The sequence below is a fragment of the Rhinoderma darwinii genome, chromosome 9, assembly GCF_050947455.1.
Source record: "Rhinoderma darwinii isolate aRhiDar2 chromosome 9, aRhiDar2.hap1, whole genome shotgun sequence".
Classification (NCBI taxonomy): Eukaryota; Metazoa; Chordata; class Amphibia; order Anura; family Rhinodermatidae; genus Rhinoderma; species Rhinoderma darwinii.
The window spans coordinates 44918136-44945117 of record NC_134695.1 but is presented as its reverse complement, the minus strand read 5'-3'; the positions used below and the strand labels follow the sequence as shown (position 1 = coordinate 44945117).

General features: G+C 41.5%; 2 protein-coding genes across 7 annotated transcripts in view; both read right to left on the bottom strand.

Annotated features, from left to right (window-relative positions):
* The window catches only part of LOC142660168 (malignant fibrous histiocytoma-amplified sequence 1 homolog), a 50728-nt gene extending 34182 nt beyond the window's left edge, over positions 1 to 16546 (bottom strand). Inside the window, exon 1 of the mRNA XM_075836750.1 lies at positions 16489 to 16546. Within this exon, the coding sequence (XP_075692865.1) occupies positions 16489 to 16546 (58 nt within the window). The remainder of the gene's footprint in view (positions 1 to 16488) is intronic.
* Positions 16547 to 19468: 2922 nt separating this feature from the next.
* PHRF1 (PHD and ring finger domains 1) overlaps positions 19469 to 26982 on the bottom strand; it is a 73196-nt gene continuing 65682 nt past the window's right edge. For all 6 annotated transcript variants that reach the window (XM_075837583.1, XM_075837582.1, XM_075837581.1 and 3 more), the window contains 3 exons: positions 26376 to 26431; positions 21491 to 21619; positions 19469 to 20130 (listed from right to left, as the gene is read on the bottom strand). In XM_075837583.1, coding sequence (XP_075693698.1) covers positions 19981 to 20130; positions 21491 to 21619; positions 26376 to 26431 — 335 coding nt within the window. In that variant the 3' untranslated portion in view covers positions 19469 to 19980. The remainder of the gene's footprint in view (positions 20131 to 21490; positions 21620 to 26375; positions 26432 to 26982) is intronic.

The following is a 26982-nucleotide window of genomic DNA, read 5'->3' as shown; positions in this document are numbered from 1 at the left end:
TTCCCCAAAGGTCTTTTTTGACCTTTGAGGGACAGACCATAGTAATAAAAAAATAATAAAGTAAAGTGCAAAAAAAATAAAAATAATAAATACACATAAAATACCCACCCCAAAAAAACAGTTCCCCCCGCCAATCATTGTTGTAACGCTAGCGCTGACCCAATTATTCTAATATAGACATGTAATATATTAAAATTTACGATAGACAATGACGATCACAAATAAAAGGTCTATTTTAGGGTAAAACTATGTTATTACCAAAAAAAAATGGCTGAAATGTAAAAAAGCTTATTTTTTTACTATTATTTTCAAACTTTATAAATAAAAATTCTAAAATAGCAAAAAAGGTGTGTATAAAAACGATAAAAAATGAAACCTGCATTGTCTACGGAAAAAACGTCGCAAAAATCACGTCGTTAGCCCAACAAATAAAAAAGGGCTAAACGATGTCTGGTCCTGAAGGCGCAAAATAGCCCGGTCCTGAACTGGTTAATTCCTATCCTACCCTCTATTAGTCCTACGCGTTTCTTTGCTATCTATTTCTGCCGCAAATCTTAAGGGGCCTACAGCCATCAATCTATTAGATCTTCTAGAAGTCTAAGTGTACAACAAGGGCGTAGCTAGGGGGGGGCAGGCGGGGCAGGCGGGGCATGTGCCCTGGGCGCAACTAGGTGGTAGGGAAGGGGGCGCCGCAGAGCAGCTGAATGCTGCTGATTGGCACCCTGTATGTCGGACACCTGCAGCAGCGATCAGCTTTAGGAAGAGCCAGAAGATCACGCAGTGGTGTTCTGACTCTGGTCCACTCCCGTGCTGCACCCTCCCAGCATGTAGGGAGCGCCACTGGGCTCTGCGTCTACTTTGTGCTATGCACACACACGGAGTAAATAACAGCCGAGAAGCAGAGGAGGAAGCTCCGCCCACAGGCCGTCCTGCAAGAAACCTGTTATCCTGTCAGCAAGGATACATGGTGAGTGTTCATGTGTGTGTGTAGTGTGTATACAGTATGTTTCTCTCTGTTTGTATGTTTATATGTTACAGAGTGTGTGCGTAGTGTGTATACAGTATTTGTCTCTGTTTGTATGTGTATATGTTACAGAGTGTGTTTGTGTGTGTGTGTGAGTCTAGTGTGTATACAGTATGTGTCTCTGTGTTTGTATGTGTATATGTTACAGTGTGTGTATATATGTCTCTGCATGTGTTTATATCTTTTTGTAAAAGTGTCTGTTCAATATTAAAGTAGAACAGATAAAATGCAGATATCTGTGCTGCCTCTATATACCCCGCTGCCCCTATATACCCTGCTGCCCCTATATACCCTGCTGCCCCTATATACCCTGTTGCCCCTATATACCCTGCTGCCCCTATATAGCCTTCTGTCCCCTATATATCCTACTGCCCCTTATATAACATGCTGCCCTTTATATAACATGCTGCCCCTATATACCCTGCTGACCCATATACTCTGCTGCCCTTATATATACGCCTCTGTGTGTGTGTGTGTTTATATGTGTCTGTGGGTATAGTTATCACCTACTACATTTATTTGTACTCAGAGAGTTATCACTGTATAATCAGCGGTGTTACATAGGACTGCAGGTAACACTACTACATGATCTGTACTCAGAGAGTTATCACTGTGTTATCTGTGGTGATACACAGGACTGCAGGTAACATCAACTACATTATCTGTACTCCGAGGGTTATCACTTTATCACTGTGTTATCTGTGGTGTTACATAGGACTGCAGGTAACATCTACTACATTATCTGTACTCCGAGGGTTATCACTTTATCACTGTGGTATCTGTGGTGTTACATAGGACTGCAGGTAACATCTACTACATTATCTGTACTCCGAGGGTTATCACTTTATCACTGTGTTATCTGTGGTGTTACATAGGACTGCAGGTAACATTTACTACATTATCTGTACTCAGAGGGTTATCACTGTGTTATCTGTGGTGTTACATAGGACTGAAGGTAACATCTACTACATTATCTGTACTCAGAGGGTTATCACTGTGTTATCTGTGGTGTTACACAGGACTGCAGGTAACATCAACGGCATTATCTGTACTCCGATAGTTATCACTGTGTTATCTGTGGTGTTACATAGGACTGCAGGTAACATCTACTACATTATCTGTACTCCGAGGGTTATCACTTTATCACTGTGTTATCTGTGGTGTTACATAGGACTGCAGGTAACACTACTACATGATCTGTACTCAGAGAGTTATCACTGTGTTATCTGTGGTGATACACAGGACTGCAGGTAACATCAACTACATTATCTGTACTCCGAGGGTTATCACTTTATCACTGTGTTATCTGTGGTGTTACATAGGACTGCAGGTAACATCTACTACATTATCTGTACTCAGAGAGTTATCACTATGGTATCTGTGGTGTTACACAGGACTGCAGGTAACATCTACTACATTATCTGTACTCCGTGGGTTATCACTTTATCACTGTGTTATCTGTGGTGTTACATAGGACTGCAGGTAACATCTACTACATTATCTGTACTCAGTTATCACTGTGTTAACTGTGGTGTTACATAGGGCTGCACATGAAATCTACAGCAATATCTGTACTGGGTATATATGGGTCTGTTTGTGAATGTGTCTTTGTTCTTCTATATATGTGCCTTTTATATATTTGTATATGTTCCTGTCTGTGTATTTATCTGCCGGTGTGTGTGTGTGTGTGTGTGTGTGTGTGTGTGTGTGTGTGTGTGTGTGTGTGTGTGTGTGTGTGTGTGTATATGTGTCTGTACGTCTATATATTTACCTGTATGGAAATATTCCAGATGTGTGTATGTATATTTGCCTGTATGTCTAAATATCTGTCTTTATGTATGTACAGTATATATGTTCCAGTATGTGCGTGTCTATATATGTGGTTAATTTTAGTTTTTTGTAGGGGGCGGCAATAGAGTCCCACACAGGACGCCATCCAACCTAAGGCCGGCCCTGGCTGTCACCGACCCTAGTCAGAAGGAATTCCATCGCTGCTTGCGCCACATGACCTCCTCGGCTCCTCCAGTAAGTCACGTCAGGCAGAGCAAAGAGTGGTAGCGGTAGGCTACCACTCACCACTCTGTTTACGGTGTGGCGCTAAGTAAAAGGGGGGAGTGTGGCGCTATTTAAAAGGGGGGAATGTGGCGCTATTTACAAAGGGGCAGCGGGCTGTGTGTGGCACTATCTACAAGGGGGGGGGAGTGTGCCACTATTTACAAGGGGTGGAGTGTGCCGCTATCTACAAGGGGGGAAGCGGGCTGTGTGTGGCACTATCTACAAGGGGGGCTGTGTGGCGCTATTTACAAGGGGTCTGTATGTCGCACTATCTACAAGGGGCTGTGTGTGACACCTCATTAATTGGTAGAGAAATCAAACATGGCGAGGGGGAAGGAGATGTCGGGAAATAAGTTGGGGGGGGGGGGCAATCTGAATCTTTGCCCCGGGTGCTGGAGAACCTAGCTTCGTCTCTGGTGTACAATGCACTGAATGCAACAAATCGTGCTACAACGTGGACATAGTAAGCTAGCCACTATAGATATGATAACTTAACCAGGGATCAACGTGAGGCCCTGAGAGAACTACAGTCATATGATGACGTAGTTTATAAAGCTGCAGACAAAGGTGGGAACATCATGATCTGGCCATTTGAGAAGTATGAATAGGAGACTTTAAGGCAATTTAGGGACAAACAAACATACAGCAAATTAACGCATAATCCAGTGGGTACTTTCTCAGTAGAACTGTTTAAGATATTAATTATAGCCCATGAGAAAGGCATAATCCCTAAAAATATTCTTAATGGAATGATGGTTCAATACCCTAAGATCCCTACTCTGTACTTTCTCCCGAAAGTCCATAAAAATCTGTTAGATCCTCCAGGACGCCCCATAGTGTCAGGTATGGGTGGACTTTGTGATCCAGTGTGTAGATTTATTGATTACTACTTAAAACCACTGGTAGAATGCTTGCCCTCTTTTGTAAAGGGCACAACAGATGTACTGACAAGATTAGATGTTTTTTTTTTTTACTCAGATATGATCCTAGTCACGGCAGATGTAGAGTCACTCTATACGAGTATTCAACATAGTGATGGTATTAATGCAGTTCGCCTTTTCCTGGGGATGAGCAACTGGGACGGCCAAACTTGTGAACTTGTGGTGGATCTACTGGAATATATTTTGACTCACAATTTCTTTGTTTTCAAAGATACATTCTAGTTACAAAAACAGGGCACTGCCATGGGGGCGGCGTGCGCGCCATCATATGCAAACCTGTTTCTCGGTTTTTGGGAGAGGCAGGTTTTTCATGGCAATGGCGCCCATACCGTGGACCATGTGCAATGTTGTATGAGATATATTGATTATCTGGCAAGACACTGAGGCACATTTGATGCAATTTATGCAGCAATTAAATATTAATGACTTTAACATAAAATTAACTTTTGTTTCCGATAGACATCGGATTGACTTTTTGGATGTTTCCATTGAGGTGGACAATGAAAGATCTTTACAGACCGATATCTTTAGGAAGAAGACGTCGGCCAACTCTTTGCTGTATGCTACATCAGCACATAACCAATCCACAATTAGAGCCGTCCCAGTTGGTCCATTCCTCAGGATGAGGCGGATCTGCTTATCCGAGGTCAAATTTGAAAAACAATCTAGGGATCTGGAGGACAGATTCTTGGAGAGGGGCTATAGCCGCAGATGCATCAAACAGGGATACAGACAGGCAAAGACCACTGAGCGAAAATCGCTCCTGCACCCATCAACAAACAACAAAAAAGCAGGGGATAATACTATCAGGTACATTTCCACATTTAATAACCAATGGCCCCTGATGAGGTCCATACTTAAGAAACATTGGCCTATACTACAAATTGAGCCTTCTTTGCAATAAACTTGCCAGAAAATCCTCTAATGACAGCACAAAGGAGTATGAACCTTAAAGAGGCTCTGTCACCAGATTATAAGTGCCCTATCTTTTTCAAAATAAAAAACACTGTTGTTGTCTACATTACAGCGCCGATCAGATTATGTAGGAGATAGGGCACTTATAATCTGGTGAAGGAGCCTCTTTAAGGATATGTTGGTAAAAAGTCATTACATACAAAAACAACAAAATCCTTTCTCGTCAAAGGGCCCTATACGTGGTTGTTACCCATGCAGTGACTGCATGTCATGTGCAAACATAGTCCGTGCAATCACTTCTGAGTCTATGAATGATAGACAAGAATTTAAAATTTGGCACTATATATCGGGTAGTACAATCAATGTTATATACTATGCAACCTGTGGCTGCTCTAAAGTATATATAGGCCTAACATCAAGACAATTCTGCATTAGAATGAGAGAAAATGTGCGTGATATAATTGCTGCAAGTGAAATTGAGGACTTGACACATCTAAAGACGATCCCCACACACTTTAAACTGCATCATGCATGCGATCCAAAAACATGGCATGGGGGAATCGATAGAATACACTGTGGCATTAGAGGAGGTGATGTAAAAAAAAACTTTGGCCCAGAGGGAATGTAAATGGATCATTACTCTTGGCACAATGGCCCCTGTTGGTTTGAATGAGAAATTGAGTTTTGCGTCATTCTTATAATTTCTCTACTGTTCTTTTAATTATATTTTAACTTTATGTGTATTCATTTTTGTTTTTCTGTTCAGTTTGCATTTTTAGATTCTTTCTTTCCGATCACTGATTCCATGATGCCTGATGTTACTGTTTCTATACAAGACATATCGGCCCTTCAATCAATGACTACAGTCTCTTCTTGGGACTGTCATGAAGTTTCATGTTTACAACTATATTTATGGATATGTCTATACTTAATGTATTATTATGATTTTGGATAAAACCTTTTGTAATTTTCCCTCTTTTACTTTTCCTCCTCTTTATTGTTTTTTTATTTTAGTATTTACTTGTGTTTATATTCAGGTATTGAGATTTGCTTATCACCCTTAGGCTGGGTTCACACTGCCTATTTTCAGACGTAATGGAGGCGTTTTACGCCTCGAATTACGTCTGAAGAAACGGCTCCAATACGTCGGCAAACATCTACCCATTACTTTCAATGGGCTTTACGATGTACTGTGCCGACGACCTGTCATTTTACGCGTCGCTGTCAAAAGACGGCGCGTAAAATTACAGCCTCGTCAAAAGAAGTGCAGGACACTTCTTGGGACCTAATTGGAGCTGTTTTTCATTTACACCAATGAAGAACAGCTCCAAACTACGTCCGTAAAAGACGCCCTGCAAAACGCGAGTACATGCAATTACGTCTGAAATTCAGGAGCTGTTTTCTCCTGAAAACAGCTCTGTAATTTCAGACGTAATTGCAGTTATCGTATGCACATACCTTTACACTGATTCTTTGAACTTTATGTGATGCTGCCATTTATTTGGACTGCCTCAATATAAACACTGTTGACATTTTAGTTTTCTTTTATCCACTTATTGTAAACAAAGTTATATATTTTTTTACCCTGTATCATTATGTTGTTGATTTACACCTAGTCAAAAGTTTTGAGGCTATTTATATATAACATATATTTTTTTAGTACATTATATGGCTCTGTCGACTACGCTATTGCTTCCGGCAAAACGATGGGTCCGGTGCACAACAGACACAAACGGAAACCATGGGCACCGGATCCGTCACTATTGAAATCAATGGTGATGGAAACGAGAACCTCTGGTTTTCGTTCCTGTCAGTTTGTGTCTGTTCAGGGTTCCGTTCTGACGGAAACCTCCGACGGAACGGGACCCCAACGCAGATGTGAACGAAGCCTAAGAGATGGTAATATAATAATCTGCTTTCTTACTGAAAGCTATCACTTTTTACATTAAACATGTTTTATTCCACTATTTCACTCATTGTGTTATTGATTTTTATGGAGGAGTTTTTTTTCGGTTAGATTAATACAACTTTTTATTATATTTTTTTTGGTCCTTTGTGACCTTTACATTTAGTACATATATTTTTCCTGTAACATTAAAATACCTCAGGCTGTGTATTGAGCGTCAGGTGTTCTCTGGGTCTTCATGCCGGCTGTCGATTGTACCTGTCTGCGCTTGTGTGGTTTCCAGAGGCGCACGTGCGCAGTATGTTCTTGACGGCCTGGGATTTTGCTCTCACGATGTTTTGTTTGGCACTCATCGCCGCTTGATCAGGCATCTTATTGGCTTTCTGCATACGACCGGACTCATCTCGCACGGCATTTAAACTGCTCTATGAACATTGGTTTAGTACCCCTTGATAAAGCTAACCACGTGAAACGCGTGTCTGGGCACCTTTTTGGGCTTACAGGACACACGATCAGTATGGGTAAATCACTTGATTTTCATCTACTTACACACCCATTTATGGGAGACTATCTCTTCTTTTTTTGAGGTGTGAGGGGTCACTCCCTCTATATGACAGTGCATACATAATGCTTACCACATGTTGTCTAACGTGATTCATTGAGCAGCACATAGTATCTACACCATCGCTTCGTCTCCCCCTCCATAGACCTACTTTGCATGTATGTCTCTCGTTTTTTGGAAATTATCTTGCTATATATAGCGTCTTTGTTCAGGCACTTTATACCCATTTGTTCATGTGACACTTCATAAATGTAGCTACAACTGATATGGTGAAATAAGCCCTCTGTACATGATTTTGTGGCTACTTTTGTGCTTTATTTTTCTGTATATAGCCTATATACAGTTATCCATTAGAATTCTCTATTTTAGTGTGTTTTTATCTAATAAAATTGGAATTTTTTCAACTTTTTGAAATATTGGCAATAGCATATTACTTCTTTCTTTGTGTATCAATAATTTTCATCTCTGGTGGTGCTGAAGAGCAATTGAACACCTGCTACTGGGTTTCCCCACAGACAACAGCTGATCGATGGGGGTCCCAGCAGCAGAACAATCTATGATCAGCTTATCGTCAGCGGGCCCTTTTAATAAAGAAAGGATTGTCCAATGCAGATAACCCCTTTCATTAGTTTAACTGAAGTGGAATCTATAGGACTATATAGATGTAGAGAATTTTATTTCTATAGTGTCCATTTTTAAAGGAAGTTAATACAGCAGTAAGTACGTATAAATTGCTGCCTACCAATACTCTAGCCTGCAGTGTAAAATAACTGATTTCTAATGCTTTTTTTAAAAGTTATCATAATAAGCCTTGTTCATTTAATTGATTGACAAGTACCACCAGCTCACTACTAAATAGATTACTGAAATACTTACTTTTCCCTTCCAAGTATTCATCTTTTAGGTGAAGCTCCATTTCTTAAATGCAAAGTTTAATTTCCTTATAGATTCACTTGTTTAACAGTTCACTGCCTGTCATCATGCCAGCAAATGATTGAGCAAGATCGTGACATCCAGCTTTCACTGAACTATATCTCCTATTATCTGATGACAAGGCCAATCTGTATCATGTGTTTAATTTTAGATTAATTAGATGTAAGTCTATATGTGTGTGCACTTTTTACTTTTTTTAAATGTTGTAGCTATTTATTTTATTTTTAAAATCTTTCCTGGTGGTGGCGATATTGAAGTCACACTTGTTTCCTGTATTGTCTGTAAAGACAGTACTGCAGGTTGTGTGTGCTTGTGGCAGCTGCAATAAATGGGAGTCACAGAGAAATGTCTCCAGGAAGTGATGGAGTATAGCCCCCTTCCCTCAGAAACCAGGTAGTGACAGGGGAGATGCATTCAGTCTTATCTGTGTATATATTGTATAGGGTTGCTTTCCTACCCTAACTAGGTCACCAGCAGTACAATAGAGATGTCACTAAATCCCCCGCCCGCTGCTGATTCTGCCGCAGTCTACACTGCTAAGTTGGCAAGTGAGCTGTAGAAAACAGAAAGCATCAGTGTTACAGAAGTGGATCCTTTAACCACAATTAGTTTGATGCTGGTCAAACGGAGATGCGGAGTCAAAGGAATTTCCCCATTCTTCACCCTAGAACCCCTGCAAGGAGGCAGGAGCGTTGAAGGAATGCTAGAGGCGATGAGGATTGAAAGACAAAGTGAAGCAAGGGGTCATCACCGGGAGAGCGGTCAGGATGACACAAACTAGAGGAGAACATGTAACAAGAAGATGAGTCAGCTGTCGAAACCAGGAGATCGAACTAGAGCGACCGGGCAACAAAACCAAGACGAATGAGAAATACTGAGGCAGGGCCAGGTTCAAGGTCACACTCAGAGCCTCTTTAAAGAGACTCTGTCACCACATTATAAGTGTCCTATCTCCTACATGATGTGATCGGCGCTATAATGTAGGTGACAGTAATGCTTTTTATTTAGAAAAACGATCTATTTTGACCACGTTATGAGTGATTTTAGCTTTATGCTAATTACTTTCTTAACCCCTTAAGGACGCAGCCTAGTTTGGGCCTTAAGGCTCAGAGCCCATTTTTCAAATCTGACATATTTCACTTTATGTGGTAATAACGTCGGAATGCTTAAACCTATGCAAGCGATTCCGAGATTGTTTTCTCGTGACACTTTGGGCTTCATGTTCGTGGTAAAATTTGGTCGATATATTCAGTCTTTATTTGAGAAAAATTGCAAAATTTAGAGAAAATTTAGAAAAAATAGCATTTTTCAGAATTTAAATGCATCTGCTTGAAAAACAGACGGTTATACCACCCAAAATAGTCACTAGTTCACATTTCCCATATGTCTACTTTAGATTGGCATCGTTTTTTGAACATTTGTTTATTTTTCTTGGACGTTACAAGGCTTAGAACATAAACAGCAATTTCTCATATTTTTAAGAAAATTTCAAAAGCCTTTTTTTTAAGGTACCTGTTCAGTTCTGAAGTGGCTTTGAGGGGCCTATGTATTAGAAACCCCCATAAAGCACCCCATTTTAAAAACTAGACCCCTCAAAGTATTCAAAACAGCATTTAGAAAGTTTTTTAACCCTTCAGGCATTTCACAGGAATTAAAGCAAAGTGGAGGTGAAATTTGCAAATTTCGTTTTTATTTCTGAATTTCAATTTTATTCTATTTTTTTTCTGTAACAAAGAAGGTTTTACCAGAGAAACACTACTAAATATGTATTGTCCAGATTCTTCAGTTTTTAGAAATGTCCCACATGTGGCTCTAGTGCGCTCGTGGAATAAAACACAAGCCCCAGAAGCAAAGAAGCACCTAGTGCATTTTGGTGGTGCTTTTTTATTAGCATATATTTTAGGCAGCATGCCAGGTTTGGAGAGGTGTTGAGGTGCCAAAACAGTAGGAATCCCCCAAAACTGACCCCATTTTGGAAACTGCACCCCTCAAGGAATTAATTTATGGTTATTGTTACCATTTTGACCCCGTAGTTTTTTCACAGCGCGTATTTGAATTGGGCTGTGAAATTAAAAGAATGACAATTTTTCCAATAAGATGTCATTTTTGATCAGAATTTCTTATTTTCACAGGGAACAAAATGCCCCATTTTGTTGCCCAATTTGTCCTGAGTGCGGCAATACCCCATTTGTGGTGATAAACTGCCGTTTGGGCCCATGGGAGGGCTCAAAGGAAAGGAGCGCTATGTGTTTGTTGGAGTCCAGATTTTGCTGTATTGGTTTGCGGGTGCCATGTCGCATTTGCAGAGCCTCAGAGGTATCAAAGCAATGGAAACCCACCAAAAGTGACCCCATTTTGGAAACAAAACCCCTCAAGGAATTTATTTATGGGTGTTGTGACCATTTAGACCCCACAGTTTTTTCACAGAACTTATTTGAATTGGGCTGTGAATTTAAAAAGAAAAACTTTTTTCCAATAAGATGTAGTTTTGGCTCAAAATGTCTTATTTTCACAACGAATAAAATACCCCATTTTGTTGCCAAATTTGTCCTGAGTGCGGCAATACCCTATTTGTGGCCATAAACTGCCGTTTGGGCCCATGGGAGGTATTAGAAGGAAAGGAGCGCTATGTGTTCTTTGGAGCAGAGATTTTGCTGGATTGGTTTTCGGGTGCCATGTCGCATTTGCAGAGCCCCAAAGGTATCAAAGCAATGGAAACCCACCAGAAGTGACCCCATTTTGGAAACTACACCCCTCAAGGAATTCATTTATGGGTGTTGTGACCATTTAGACTCCACAGTTTTTTCACAGAATTTATTTGAATTGGGCTGTGAATTCAAAAAAATGAAATTTTTTCCAATAAGAGGTAGTTTTGGCTCAAAATTTCTTATTTTCACAAGGAATAAAATACCCCAATTTGTTGCCCAATTTGTCCTGAGTGCCGCAATACCCCATTTGTGGTGATAAACTGCCGTTTGGGCCCATGGGAGGCCTCAGAAGGAAAGGAGCGCTATGTGTTCTTTGGAGCCCAGATTTTGCTGGATTGGTTTTCGGGTGCCATGTCGCATTTGCAGAGCCCCAAAGGTATCAAAGCAATGGAAACCCACCAGAAGTCACCCCATTTTGGAAACTACACCCCTCAAAGAATTTATTTATGGGTGTTGTGACCATTTAGACCCCACAGTTTTTTCACAGAATTTATTTGAATTGGGCTGTGAATTAAAAAAAAAATTATTTTTTCCAATAAGAGGTAGTTTTGGCTCAAAATTTCTTATTTTCACAAGGAATAAAATACCGCATTTTGTTGCCCAATTTGTCCTGAGTGTGGCAATACCCTATTTGTGGTGATAAACTGCCGTTTGGGCCCATGGGAGTGCTCAGAAGGAAAGGACCACCATGTGGCCTACTGGGAATTTTCTGGTGCTAAGTCGTGTGTGCAGAAGCCCCTGAGGTATCAGTACAGTTGAAACCCCCGAGAAGTGACCCCGTTTTAAAAACGACACCCCTTAAGGAATTCATCTAGAGGTGTAGTGAGCATTTTGACCCCACAGGTATTGTGTAAAAGATAATGCGCAGCAGATGGTGCAGAGTGAGATTTGCAATTTTCTATATATATGCCATGTCAGTGTCCGATATATTGTGCCCAGCATGTGCCACCGGAGACCTACACCCCATAAACTGTAATGTTGGCTCTCCCGGGTACGGCAATACCCTACATGTGGCTGTTATCAGCTGCCTGGGCACACAGCAGGGCTCAGAGGGGAAAGATGAGGAGGGGTAAGCTGTGCGAAGTGGATCAGAGCGAGTAAAACTGGGGTAAATTAAAAATAAAGGGATGGATGATAAATTTGAAAACACTCTTTCATACAGAGCTCTGGTTTTTTCGGGACACGCGTCACATTGATATATTGTGTCCTTCCTTATCCCCCTCTTATAGCAGACTCTGCACCTCTTTTGACTTTTTCCCTTCTTGCCAGTTTGGGGAACTTCTCCTAAAAAGTGTTGCCCTGGTATGATGCCTGTGGCCCCGCTTCCAGAAGTACTGTAAGGCTTCAGGACTTGATCTGACAAGTCCACCCCTCCCATGTACCTATTGTAGTCCAGGATGCAGTCTAGTTTGGGGGTCCCTGTACTGGTACCTCGTACAGGTACATGGGTACTGGTGTGGCATCTCCCTGGTCTTGTACTTGAGACACAATATGTTGCTGCTAGATTGTGCCCTGCTCTCACCCCTTCTGAGTGTTTGCCCAAGCAGAGTCGTAGGGAGGCCTCTCAGGTTTCTTCTAGCAGTGCCGCATGCCGCAGGACTTCTGGAAGCGAGGCAGTTGAAGAGTGGGACGCTGGTATAAAAATTATCCAGGTAGAGGTGGTAACCCTGGTCCAGCAGTGGGTGCACCAAATCCCACACAATTTTTGTATTAACTCCCAGTAAGGGGGGACATTCTGGGGGCTGAGAACTGGTGTCCTTCCCTTCATATATCCTAAATTTGTAGGTATACCCTGATGCACTCTCGCACAGCTTATACATCTTCACGCCATACCTTGCCCTCTTACCCGGCAGGTACTGGCGGAATTGAAGCCTCCCTTTAAAATGTACCAAGGACTCATCATTAGAAATACACTTCTCGGGGGTGTATGCTTGGGCAAACCGGGCACTGAAACGGTCTAATAGGGGTCTCCGTTTATACAAACGGTCAAAACTGGGGTCATCTCGGGGTGGGCACGGCTCATTATCAGTATAATGTAAGAAGCGAAGTATTGCCTCATTTTTATTTTATTTTTTAGTTTCCAGCTCAGTTCTGAAGTTGCTTTGAGGGGCCCATATATTAGACACCCTTATCAAACACCCCATTTCAGAAACTAGACCCCTCAAAGTATTCACAACAGCATTTAAAAAGTTTATTAACCCTTTAGGCGTTTCACAGGAATTTAGAGCAAAGTAGAGGTGACATTTAATTAATTTAATTTAATTTATTAGGCACCATGTCCGGTTTGAAGAGGTCTTGTGGTGCTAAAACAGTGGAAACCCCCCAAAAGTGACCCCTTTTTGGAAACTAGACCCCTTGAGGAATCCATTGTAGTTTTCTTGGGGTGCATGCGGCTTTTTGATCAGTTTTTATTCTATTTTTAGGTGGCGTGGTGACTAAAAAAACAGCAATTTTACTATTGTTTTTTATTCAATTTTTTTTACAGCGTTCACCGTGCGCTATAAATGACATATTCACTTTATTCTGCGGGGCGATACGATTACGGCGATACCAGATGTTTATAGTTTTTTTTTATGTCTTATGGCGTTTGCACAATAAAATACATTTTGTAAAATATAATTTATTTTTTGTGTTGCCTTATTCTAAGAGCCATAACTGTTTTATTTTTCCATCAGGAAAGCCGTGCGAGGACTTATTTTTTGCGTAACGAACTGTAGTTTCGATCAGTACCATTTTTAGGTACATGCGACTTTTTGATCTCTTTTTATTCCATTTTTTGGGAGGTGAAGTGACCAAACAATTGTGATTGTGGTACGGTTTATTATTATTTTCTCTTACGGCGTTCACCGCGCGGGATAAATAACGACATCGTTTTGTAGTTCAGGACGTTACGGACGCGGCGATACCAATTATGTATAGTTTATTTGTTTATTTATATATTTTTATTAATAATAAAGAACTGATAAGGGAAAAATGGGGACTTTTACTTTTATTACTTTTAAATCTTTTATTTTCTTATTTTTACACAACTTTTTTTTACTTTTTCACACTTTTTTTACTTTGTCCCACTAGGGGACATGAGGGCAGGAGGCTCTGATCGCTATTCTAATACACTGCACTACATGCGTAGTGCAGTGTATTAGAGCTGTCAGCTGTTCGCTGACAGCAAGCATAGTGGGTCCTGATTTTGTCGGGACCCACTAGGCTTCCGTCGATGGCGTAGCCAGAGTCCATTGTTAGGATTCTGGTTGCCATAGTAGCCATCACGGCCCGCTATCGTGTAGCAGGCCGGCGATGGCAGCTTAACCCCTAAGAAGCCGCGATCGCTATTGAACGCGGCTTCTAAGGGGTTAATCGGCGGGGACCACCGCGATCGGTCCCTGCACACTAAGCTGTGATAGCCTGCTGTCGGAAACAGCAGGTATCACAGCTCAGACACGCGCCGGGGAAAGATGGCGCCGTGTTTACTCAGGTCAGTAATAGTACTGACCTGAGCGCGAACGTTCTACTTAGCAGGACGTACTATTACTGACCTGAGCGCGAAGGGGTTAATGCCCAACTGGGCGTGTTTTTACTTTAGACCAAGTGGGCATTGTACAGAGGAGTGTATGACGCTGACCAATCAGCGTCACTTCTCTCCATTTATTTCCTCAGCGCATAGGGATCCTTCTAGATCAGTATGTAATGTCTTAAGGCCTGATTCACACGAGCGCTGCGCATCTCGGATGTGAAAAACTAGTTTTTCGCATCTCGGATGTGAAAAACTAGTTTTTCACGTCCGAGGTGCATTCGTGCTCAGCGCTGCGGGACGCGATGTCACGCATCCACCATAGTTGAGAGTCTATGGAGGGATGCGTGATATGATAGGACATGTCCTATTTTCCCACGGACCCTTCACACAGTCCGTTGAAACAACAGCTGCGTGAACGGCCACATTGAATTACATAGGTCCGTGGGACAGCCGCTGTTTCAACGGCTGTCCCACGGACGTTTAACACGTTCGTGTGAATCAGGCCTTATACTGACAAATTAACGTTACTGAAGTGTTTAGACAGTGAATAGACATTCCTTCCAGCCAGGACGGGATGTCTAGTCACAATCCCGACACTTCACTAACGTTTCTGTGGTACTTACAGCAGTGCAAGCGTAATCTCGCGAGATCACGCTGTAAATGACAGGTTACAGCGAGATTATGCTTTGCTCTGCTGTAAATCAAACAGAAACGTTAGTGAAGGGTTGGGATTGTGAATAGACATCCCGTCCTGGCTGGAAGGAACGTCTATTCACTGTCTAAACATTTCAGTAACGTTAATGTGTCAGTATAAGACAGCACATAGTGAACAACGCAGTGTCACTATGCGCGGAGTAAATGACTGGAGAGAAGTGCATGACGCTGATTGGTCAGCGTCATACACGCCTCTGTACAACGCCCACTTGGTCTAAAGTAAAGACACGCCCAGTTGGGCATTAAGAAAGTAATTAGCATAAAGCTAAAATCGCTAATAACGTGGTGAAAATAGATTGTTTTTCTAAATAAAAAGCACTGCTGTCACCTACATTATAGCGCCGATCTCCTTATGTAGGAGATAGGGCACTTATAATGTGGTGACAGAGCCTCTTTAAGATTCAAAATACAAGTTAACTATCTTAAACTGAATGTATCTGTAGGGTAGGAACACACTAAGGGGATACGCAGCGTAAAAGTACACAGCATATCCGCTCTGGTAGTCACAGGGAATTCCGTTCGAAAAACTGTTCCAAATTGCGGTGCAGTTTTTCGGGCAGGATGCCCACTGCTAAAATCCTGCAGCAATAATAAAAAAAACAAAAAACTTTTATACTTACCCAGTCATAGTCACGGCAAAGCGTCCCTCTCTTCTGAGCATAGCCCAGCCTCCTGAGATGACACTGTAGTCCATTTGACAGCTGCAGCAGTCACATGGGATGAAATCTCATCCCAGGAGACCAGGCTGCGCTCAGAGTAGAGGATCGCGTCGCTAGTACTACGGCCAGGGTTATATAAACTTTTTGATTTCAAATAAAAAATATCTTTTTCTTATTATACAATTTTTGTGGCGGAATAGCAGCATTCCCGCCGCAAAAGTCACAACACATAGCTCTTTGTTGCGGGTTTTACCTCCCCATTAAATTCAACAGAAGCGTAGTGATTCCGTAGCATAAACGGACAGCTTGAACCTCAGGTCAATTTATTAATGTTTTTTTCTGCTGTCTGGATGAGATTTGCTCAAATCTCACCCACACTTCTGCTACTGTATTTTGCTGTATTACTACTGTATTATGCTGCGGATATGCACAACTAAATAAGTTGCAGAAGATCTGGGTTTCCACCTAGTGTGTTCCTACCGTTAAGGGGTTTTATGAGTTAATTAAAAAAAAGTGTACATGGGGGTTAAAAAAACAAACAGAAATGAAGCGTTACTCACCTGACAGATCCCTGACTTTACAGCGCAGTCGTTGTCGATATGGCTGCAGCGATGACATTCTCGTATTTTGTATTTGATAAATGTGTCTAAATCCTACTTTTCACTCCACTTTTGCAAATTGACGTGAATGGAGCAAAGTAAGAGACACAGAGGTGCTGCAGCTCATGGTGAGTTATATGTCATTTCACTGCTGGATTCTCAGCTACACTGCTCATTACTGCTGTATAATCTCCTCCATGCTGCTGCAGCTTCTATATATGTGGCAGATAGAGATTGGACAGTAGAATGTTCTCTTCTGTGTGTATAGAAGACATGATAGTAGTTAGTCTTCTCTCAGCTAGTGGGAGGAGCCTGAGCATTAGAGATAGAGCCTGAAGAGGAGAAAACTGCTAAAAAAAAATCCCATACACAAGTCAGATAATGCCCAAAAAATATTGTTATTTTTTTTTGCGCACGCACACACACGCGCACACGCGCACACACACACACCTTTTTCTAAAAAGTCACCAGAAAAGTTAGGTACGCTGTAAAAGGATCTGCTGCTAATGTCTTGATGCCACATACCACAGGACATGAGTCAATACCTTGACAGGTTAGAGTGTTTTTTGCGGCATGGGGACCTACACAATAGTAGGCAGGTGGTTTAAATGTTATGGCTGATCGGTGTATATAACGGAATGTGCTTTTGCATTATACGTTGTGTGAATTTGTAACCTTGTGGACTGCTTTGGTACCACTAGAAAGGGGTCTCTTGAACTAAAAGGCAGTAGACTGTACTGGACATGCCTTAAAGATACATGAAAAGAAAATTGGATATTCTGAGATTAGAAAAAAAAAAAAAGGGTACCTGCTAGTAGTATGGGGAAAATATATCAAATCCTCCCACTATTGTTATACAATACTGAATAAACAATTCATTAAAAAAAATACACAGTTCAGGTTTACATATTGAATCATCTGGTAAGGAACAGAAAAGCAGAGTTGTTGAAAAAAAAAATGTATTTTCCCCTATATAACAATTCAAAATAAATACATAATCTTAAATCCACATGAAACAAACTGGCTTGGTCACACATTATTGGAAACCCTCCATCCATGATGCAGTTTAAAAATCCTGTGCATATTATTAACCATCAGTGGGATAGAATAGATCAGTCGGAAACTCTGACGATAAGTATCGCACATTTAATATGTTCCCAAATTCTTGCATTGTTGATTCTCGAATTCATGATTGTATTTTTATTTTTTTTAAATCAACGAAAGGATTAAGATTTAAATAAGATCAATCCATTATTCAAAGGGGTTTTCCAAGTTATTAAAAAAATTGGCCACGGTAGGAGGGATGCAAAAAAAAACAAACAAAAAAAACAAATTGCTCAACTCACAGATCGGTCGTTCCAGCGCCGCCACTCAGTTTCTTCCCGTTGCTGTGTTTTGACATAGCTGCAGCGATGACGTGTCCGTTTACCCACGTGATCGCTGCATCCAAGCACTGGCCTTCGCGCTCCTGTGCCATATACCCACTAAGTGATTGGCTGCAGCGATCACGTGGGTAAACGGGCATGTTAGCGCTGCAGCTATGTCGGAACGGAGCGGCAGCGCTGGAACCGTGAGTCGAGCAACAGTTTTTATTTATTTTCTTTGCATCCCTTCTACAGTGGCCAATTTTTTAAATAACTAGGAAAACCAAATTTATTTTTCTTTTTATTTACCACCTATATGGTTAACAAAGTATCTCTGCCTTAAGATCGGTTCACTGTAAGTTAATTCTGCTTTTCAGCCAAATATAAGGTTTGCAACAGCCGCTCGTCTGTCCACAGGGACCTACAGCTATACTTTACTGCAGCTGATGTAAAAGTCACAATCAATATGGACGTCATCGTGCAGTAGCTGCATCCCTCAAAGCCCTTATAAGCATAATCAGAGAAAATACTTTGCACAAAAGTTGGATAAGGCTTGTATGGCATTGTAAATATATATTCTATTGCAATCACTGGCCCCATATATATAACACTTAAGTTTTTTTCAAACCAGTCAGAAATGAATATATTAAAATCCATCTTTTAATGTCCTATATTCAGGTTAATCATAATTATTGACTGAGAAATAGAAAAGGATACTTGTATATTTGATATTTTGCTAAAAGGGCAGAGCATGATTGCTCACACTACTTTATGAATAATTTCTCCTCAATCAAGAAGTCTGGTTTGAATCATTCCACCGTCAAGTCAACCATCTGCGAGACCACGATAAAGCAGGAAAAAGGAGAGAAGACCGTTTCCAAAAGTACGGAACACGGCTGACCATTTACCTTGAATTTATAATGGTTAAGAGATTATATTGAAAAATGGCGCTTTTATAGGCAGTGAATGGACATTTATTGCCCAACCATAAACAGAAGAACCCTGGGCAGCTCCAGTCCCTTACCACTGAAGTCTTATAACACAAAATTCCTCTTCAAATGGCCCCGATAGCGCCTTACAAATACTTGTGACTGTGGGTACAGCTGTTAAAGGATTTTCAAATATCCTATTAAGGAATTCTGGTTTAAAAGAGGGGGTCCCTTGTTCAGGACCTCCATCAATTAGCAGAGAGCAGCTACAAAGAAAGTCCCATGATGATTTAGCAGATCCATGCATTACTCGGACTGTCCTTTAAATGAATACTGTGCAATGCTTCATTTCCCCTGTGGTGGCACTACAAGGAATTTGAACACTTGCTGCCGTGTTCCTCTACAGATTACAGCTGATCGCTGTGGGTCCTAGCAGTGATACAACCTGGTATTGGTTTAGTTTCGGAGAGCCCAGTCTAACAAAATGGGATTGTAAAGAGCAGACAACGCCTTTAAACACATAATGGTTTCCCATGCAGTATTTTCATTAAACTAGAACCCTAAAATATTTTTGCTGAATAATGTAGTGTAAAGCATAGAAATATCTATTAAAACCATCAAAATCATAAATTTTCTTTCATACATATCTTATTGTCAAAGGACAAATCTTTATTCCAGAACATTTTCTTCCATTGCTCTCATTATTAAAGGCTGGGTCTTCACCTCTGGCCCAAGCCAACGATAAAGTGTACCCACAGAAAAAGAAGTTTGTTACAAATGTATCTATTCATTCTTCCGTGTATACTTTAGTAACACAAACTACAAAGGGATATAACAACAGTTGTCAACAATAATCCCAAGTTTTAACGACAAGGTGTTACTTCTGCCCATCCTTCTGTATTTTCCTCCATGTCTCTAGTGAGGACCTCTGAGAAAAGAAAGCTGTGTGCAGTTCATGGCAAAATGGTTCAAAAAAACGGTCAAACGAAAATCCAAGACTGGTTTATAAGAATAAACAAACATTTTTTTTGTCTTGAAAAATTAAAATGGTCTCCTCATTAAGATACTTTTCATCCACTGAGCATGGGGGGAGGGTGTGTGACCAGACGACCTCCAATTAAAGATGTCTTTGTAGTCTGTCATTTCTCAAAATATTTTATTTATATGGGTGACTCGCGGCCCAAGTCATGATCATCAAATGTTCCTGATTTCTTCTGTTTATTTCTTATGTGTTTGTACCTATCCACATAGCCTTTGACCAAGTTCACCACTTTGACTGGATTGATTTCCCCGCTCTTGCTGTGGCAGATCTGCAATAGGCAAAGGAAGCATTAAAACAAGGCTCTTACCTCTTCTATATTGAGTCTGTATATTGTATATCCGCTTGTTGCAAGCTTTACAGTCACGGAAATTGTGAAAGAAATGGAATGTTAAACCCTTAAGAAAGCAGCCTTCTCTTGGGCTTTCAGGAATAAGGAACATTTTTATTATTTTCGATTTTGAATAACTGCATTTCAAAAACCAACTCTTAATTGCCCTTAAATATAAACATCATATGTATTTTTATATATATATATATATATATATATATATATATATATATATATATATTATAAAAATATAACAAAAAGACAACAAGAGCATGGAAGCAGCACTCACTTCCATTGAGGAAGTGAAACGTTGCATTTGTTGGGTGAATAAACGTCACTTTTTCTTCGTGAGTGCTGCTTCCATGCTCTTATCTTTTTGTTATACATCATATGGGGAGAAGTCACTCCTATCATTTGAAGCTTAGCACCGACCATTTATTTGGTAATTTGCACTTGTGCTGCTCCTACCTGCCTTACTATTTTTATTATAAAGATATACACACACACACACACACACACACACACACACACACACATACATACATACATACACACACAGTACTGTGCAAAAGTTTTAGGTAATTGTGGAAAAATGCTGCAAAGTAAAAATGCTTTCAAAAATAACAGTGCTAATAGTTTTTGTTATCAATTAACAACATACAAAGTGAATGAATAGAAGAATCTAAATCAAATCAATATTTGGCGTGACCATACTTTGCCTTCAAAACAGCATCAATAAATATGCATTACTGCTGAATCTACTTACAATAGTGAGGTTCTTAGCGCATATTTTGATGAAATTGTGTGAGCCCACCTGTCACAACAAGGCAACCTCACTTATAAGGTGGGTCCCTACTCGACACATACACCTCTGTTCTGGGTCTAAATCTGAAGAATATACTTGGGGATGTAGAAACCAGCTTTAAACTAATTAAAATCACCCTAGGGCAGATGTCAGCTGTATATTGCAGCTGACACCCAGGTCCTGTGCATCACCATGCGGTAAATGTATGGCATAGTGCGCTACAGCACTTGCCTGTGCCGTAAATTTACTGCGTGGAATGGGAAGTTAAACAATTTAAGGGTGAAAAAGAGACATTAACAATATTTTTAAATTGCAGTGTCATAAGTTTTCACATTGCTACCATGTGCAGTGGTCACCAACCTGTGGCTCACCAGCTGTTGTGAAACTGCAACTCCTGATATGCTGGGAGTTATAGTTTCACAGCAGCTGAGTGACAGTGAGTAATCACAACCAAACTTGTCGGGGACACTCGTAGCATCTCGTTCCCAAACCCACCTTCTGCACAGCTTTACGCAGGATCTCTTTATATTCATCCTTTGTAATTTCTCTTTTCTGGTAAAATGGTTTTATGGCCAGTTTGACCTCCTCCACCGCTCTCTCCTGCATGTGAAGTTTCTTCATGTACTGGGAAGAAAAACCACACAGCAAATGTGTAAGGTAGAGAATAACAGCTATAGATTTTCCAACACTATTAGCAAACAGCATTATGGGAGGAGGAGCCCTACACATCAGCTGTGTACTATATTTTTTGGACTATAAGGCCCCATGCACACGACCGTAAAAACTCCCGTAATTACGGGCCCATAGACTTCTATTGGCCACGGGTACCTCCCCGTATGCTTACGGGAAGGTGCCCGTGCCGCTGAAAAAGATAGAACATGTCCTATTTCAGGCCGTAATTACGGCACTGGCAGCCTATAGAAGTCTATGGGGGCTCCCGTAATTACGGGTGGCTACGTGTGTGCACCCGTAATTACGGGAGCGTTGCTAGGCGACGCCAGTAAATAGTCACTGTCCAGGGTGCTGAAAGATAACAATATAGATAAAGCTGTAAAAAAAAAAAAAAAAAAAAGACGTTCATACTTACCCAGAACTCCCTGCTTCTTCCTCCAGTCTGGCCTCCTGGGATGACGTTACAGCCCATGTGACCGCTGCAGCCAATCACAGGCCATTCACTGGCTGCAGCGGTCACACGGACTGCCGCGTCATCCAGGGAGGTCAGGCTGGATGTGAAGAGAGGGACGCGTCACCAAGACAACGGCCGGGTAAGTATGAATTTCTTTAAGTTTTATTACGGAAAGGGCTGTCCCTTCTCTCTATCCTGCACTGATAGAGAGAAGGGGCTGCCGATTAGTGCAGTGCAATTTTGCAGCCAAAAACGTGCCCGTAAATACGGGTGGGATACGGGTGACACCGGACCCGTATTTACGTGCACGGATCCGTAAATATTGGTGCAATACGGGTCGAATACGTGTGACCAAGGACCCGTATTTACGTCAGTATTTACGGGTGGGCAAAAATACGGTCGTGTGCATGAGGCCTAAAATGCAGTTTATCTCTTAGAAGCTGTGCTGTAATCTTCTGCTGCGTCTTATCTCCATAAGGCAAACAGATGCCAGGAGCAGGAGACTGAGCTCTGAGCTTCAAAAGGTCCTTGCAGTGTAATGGAAGCCGCATGTTCTGTGCTGTGTGTAAAAGATCTCTGTGTTATCTGCTCACTGAACAGTCACATCTTACAAATCTGACTGTCAAGTGAGCAGATAACACAAACATTAGTACACACAGCACAGTAAATCTGTGACGGTCCTGATCTGCAAGGACCTTCTAGCCCCGCCCCCTCCTATGTACAGAGCAAGAAGAGCAGATTCAACAGCATTAACTCCTGCCTCTCCACAGCTCTGATGTCTGGTAAGTTCAGGGGAGGGTGAGAGCACTATAGCTGCCAATATCTTGTATTTCTGTGGCTGGCAATGTATTGGGGCAGTGCGGTACCCTATTGTCTCAATATTACTCAGGAAATGTACAGTTAAAAGCAAAACCTTTTTTTTTTTCTCCTCTTATGCTACAATTTATGGCTGCCTCTTACGGTCCAGTGCGTCCTATAGTCCGTAAAATACGGTAAGTCTTTCAGTTTCAGTGTGGTAGAAGTAAAAAAACAACAGCAAGAATAAGAGATATCTCCCCATGGAGAATATACAGATAATCTCTTATAATAACAGTTTAATATCAAAGCAATGCCTCTTTTGTACTTGTTAGACGACCCTGAATTGCTCAGACCTAAAAACAATGAAACAATATGTATAGATGATATTTCAGTTTAGCATAGAAAAGGTTCATGCTCATAGGCAAAGTCGTAAAAGGCTGCATTAAAAAATATCTATTCCAAAAAGAGAAGCGGTCTGTGGATATTTGCCATTTTTCTTAAATGAAATTGTTAAGTTCTCTGCATCAGCAAAATGTAATTCTCATATTGTATAAAAAGTTAAAGCGTAACTAAATGTTTGATCAACTTTTTATTTTCTAGCAGCATGTGTAATATAAATAGATTTTGTAATATACTTTATTGATGAATTTGTTCTCCTTTTTGTGTTATATGTGTTTTAAAAGGCCACTGACACTTTTCTACTGCATTTTATTTCTTGTATTTCTCCTGTTACTAGCAGAAATCTGTACACCGTTTGAATGTATAGGTGTTACGGATACTGCTGCCTGTGTGTACGAGTAGGCGGAGGCCCCATCCTGACGTCAGATGAGCACGCCGACATCGTCAGGAAGGTCTCTCTACCTCTACATACTATACAGTTCACTATGGAGTAACCGGCAGCAGCAGAGCGCAGGGAAGGGAATGTGATGCGCTCTGCTGCTGTCCTGCCTCTAGTATATGAAAGGCGCTTCACTAGAAGAAGCGCATGTCTGGCCGCTCCCTGTCCCCTCTTCTCCCTCTATACACTACTGTAACCGGCAGCAGCAGAGCGCAGGGAAGAGACTGCAATGAGCTCTGCTGCTGTCCAGTCTCTAGTAAGTGAAAGGCTAGAAGAAGCGCAGGTGTCCCTTGTACCCTCGCTCGACAGAAGCAGAGCTCATCACGGTCCCTTCCCTGCGCTCTGCTGCTGCCGGTTACAGTACTGTAGACAGGGCCTCCATCAGGGTAGTACTAGTTGTACTGCTGTCATGGGCCTGCCACATGCATGAAAAAAAGAAGCCCGCCAGACTGGTGCTCTAACTTTCGCTGAATCCCCGCAACCCCACTCGCGCCACCCCCCCTCGCCGACCTGCTGTAACTTCTCCCTCTTCTGGCAGGCTGTCAGGAGAGGGAAAACAGTATGTAATAATAAAACACATTTTTTTTTTCTCCGATCTACTATCTATCTCTCATATCTATCTATCTTATATCTAGTAAAAACAAAGGCTGCGTTCACATCTGAGCTCAGGCGCCATTCCGACGGTCGGCGCTTTCCGTCGGAACGGAGCCCTGACTGACCCAAATCATAGGTTTCCGTTTCCATCACCACTGATTTCAATTGTGACGGATCCGGTGCAAATGGTTTCCATTTGCCTCCATTGTGCAAGGGTTCCGTCGTTTTGACAGAATCAATACTATAGTCGACTATGCTATCGATTCCGTCAAAACTACGTAACCCTTGCACAACGGAGACAAACGGAAACCATTGGCACCGGATCCGTCCTATCTTTCCATGGATCAAGGAGGGCACTCGTGCAGCACACACGGTCATATGCATTAGGGCTAAGGCTGAATGCACACATTGTGTATTACGTGCGGATTTGCTGCGCGTATTTTCATGCGGCAAATCCACAGCATAATACAGTACCAACAAAGGGAATGAGATTTCAAGAAATCTCATCTATACGGTGCAGATTTTTCCTGCGTGTAAATTGCCCTGCGTATTTTAAGGCTCAATGCACATGATGCATATTACGTGCGGTTTTTCTGCGCAGATTTGCATGCGGCAAACCCGCTGCATAATACAGTAGCAGCATAGTCAATGAGATTCCAGGAAATCTCATATACACGCTGCAGTATTTTCCGGGATCGAAATTGACCTGCGGTGCGTTTTTTAGAATCCGCAGCATTTCAATTTATCTTGTGTTTCCGATTGCGAATTGTATATACTTAGAGCTGTGGAAAATCGCACCAACATCCGCAGCATGAAACCGCGCCGAAAAACTAATCAAAACGTAAGAGGTTTTCCGTCGGGTTAACCCCTCAGCGGAAAGGCAAACGAAAAACGCAGCTTCCGTTTCCCTTACCATTGAACTCAATAGCTAGGTTTCCGTCTGTCACCATCGTGACAAGGTTCCGTTGTTCTATTTCCGCATCAAAATGTGAATACTGCACCTCAAAACGCATTAAAAAAATGTGCAGTTTTAGCTGCGGAATTACGTGGGTACACATGCGATTTTGATGCGGATTTTCCGCATCAAATTACGCAACGTGTGCATGTAGCCTAAGGGTACCTGCACACGTAGTGGATTTAGATCCGGAGAATTCGCATCAAAATCCACAGGTATACACACTGAAATCTGCCGAACTCGTGCATATTTTAGTTAGGATTTCAGTGCGGATTTTAAAATGTGCAGCATGTCAATTTATCTTGCGTTTCCGCTTGCGAATTATATCTGCCTAGTGCTGAGGAAAATCGCACCAAAACCCGCAGCATGAAAATGTGACGAAAAACGCTTCAAAACGTAAAAACCGCACCGAAAAACACGCGATTAGGTGCGGTTTTTACCTGTGAATTTCCTGTGTATTGATGCCGTTTTGGTGCGTATTTTTCACAGCAAAATACGCAATGTGTGCATGTAGCCTGAAAGTAGTGAAATACTCAGGGAACATCCGCACAAAAAATTGGCATGCTGCAGATTGTAAAATCCGCAGCTTGTCAATTTAGGTGCGGACAAAACAGAAACGTGTACATGAGATTTGGAAAATCTCATTATCCAAAACGCTACTGTATTATATGGTAAATCCAAGATGTCAGATGCAAAAGACAACTGTGCTGCAAAAGGACCTTTGGCTTTTCTGATTGGCTGCCTGTTTAGGTGCATGATGGAAACTATGGGCAGATTGAATATTGCACACAGTACTGGCAAACAGCACACACTGGAAGACAAGCCCCCGGCAACTGGACAAAATCAGGAAGTGTGAGAAATTACATGTGGGCTGATGACAAAAGCGGCAAAAAAGGTACTTTGAAGTGAAAAAAATGGCTAGGCGTAATGTAATCACATAGTGACATAATAGAGGTTGAATTATTTTTTTCTGCGAAAGTGAAAAAGCAATAACAGGTGTACTGAGGCTTCATGTAAGAATAACAATATGGTCTAGAATATATCCTTCCTATATGCAGCTCCATATTACCTCTTCATTCTTTACCTCTTCAACTTTTTTTGGTTTTGATTTTCCTTTTCCTTTACCTAGGGAGGAAAAATGCATACATATAAGACATGAAAACATCACAATTTGACAAAATGATTGACAACTCAGACCAACATATGCATGCTGATAAGCACATATGGACTGACAGCGCTCTTCCCCACAGGGAATAATAAGTACCAAAAAAGCTCTGACAAAAGATGTACGTACATATGAAGTACTATAGAAAATGGGAAGTGTCCAGTACAGGGGCGTAGCTAAAGCCTCATGGGCCCGGGTGCAAGAATTCAGCTTGGGCCCCCCTACCCCTCCCCAACACCACCACCATCATCATCATCATCATCATCAGACGCCTGCACGCGCCTATGCCCAGACGCCTTGCCCAACAGCCCCCATAGTATAATGCCCCCACACAGTATAATGCTCCCATAGCTGCCCCCACAAAGTATAATGCCCCATAACAGCCCCATACCGTATAATGCTCCCCATATCAGCCCCCACAGTATAATGCCCCACATAGCTGCCCCCATACATTATAGTGCCCCCATACAGTATAATGCCCCCATATAGTACAATGCCCCCATATGAGCTT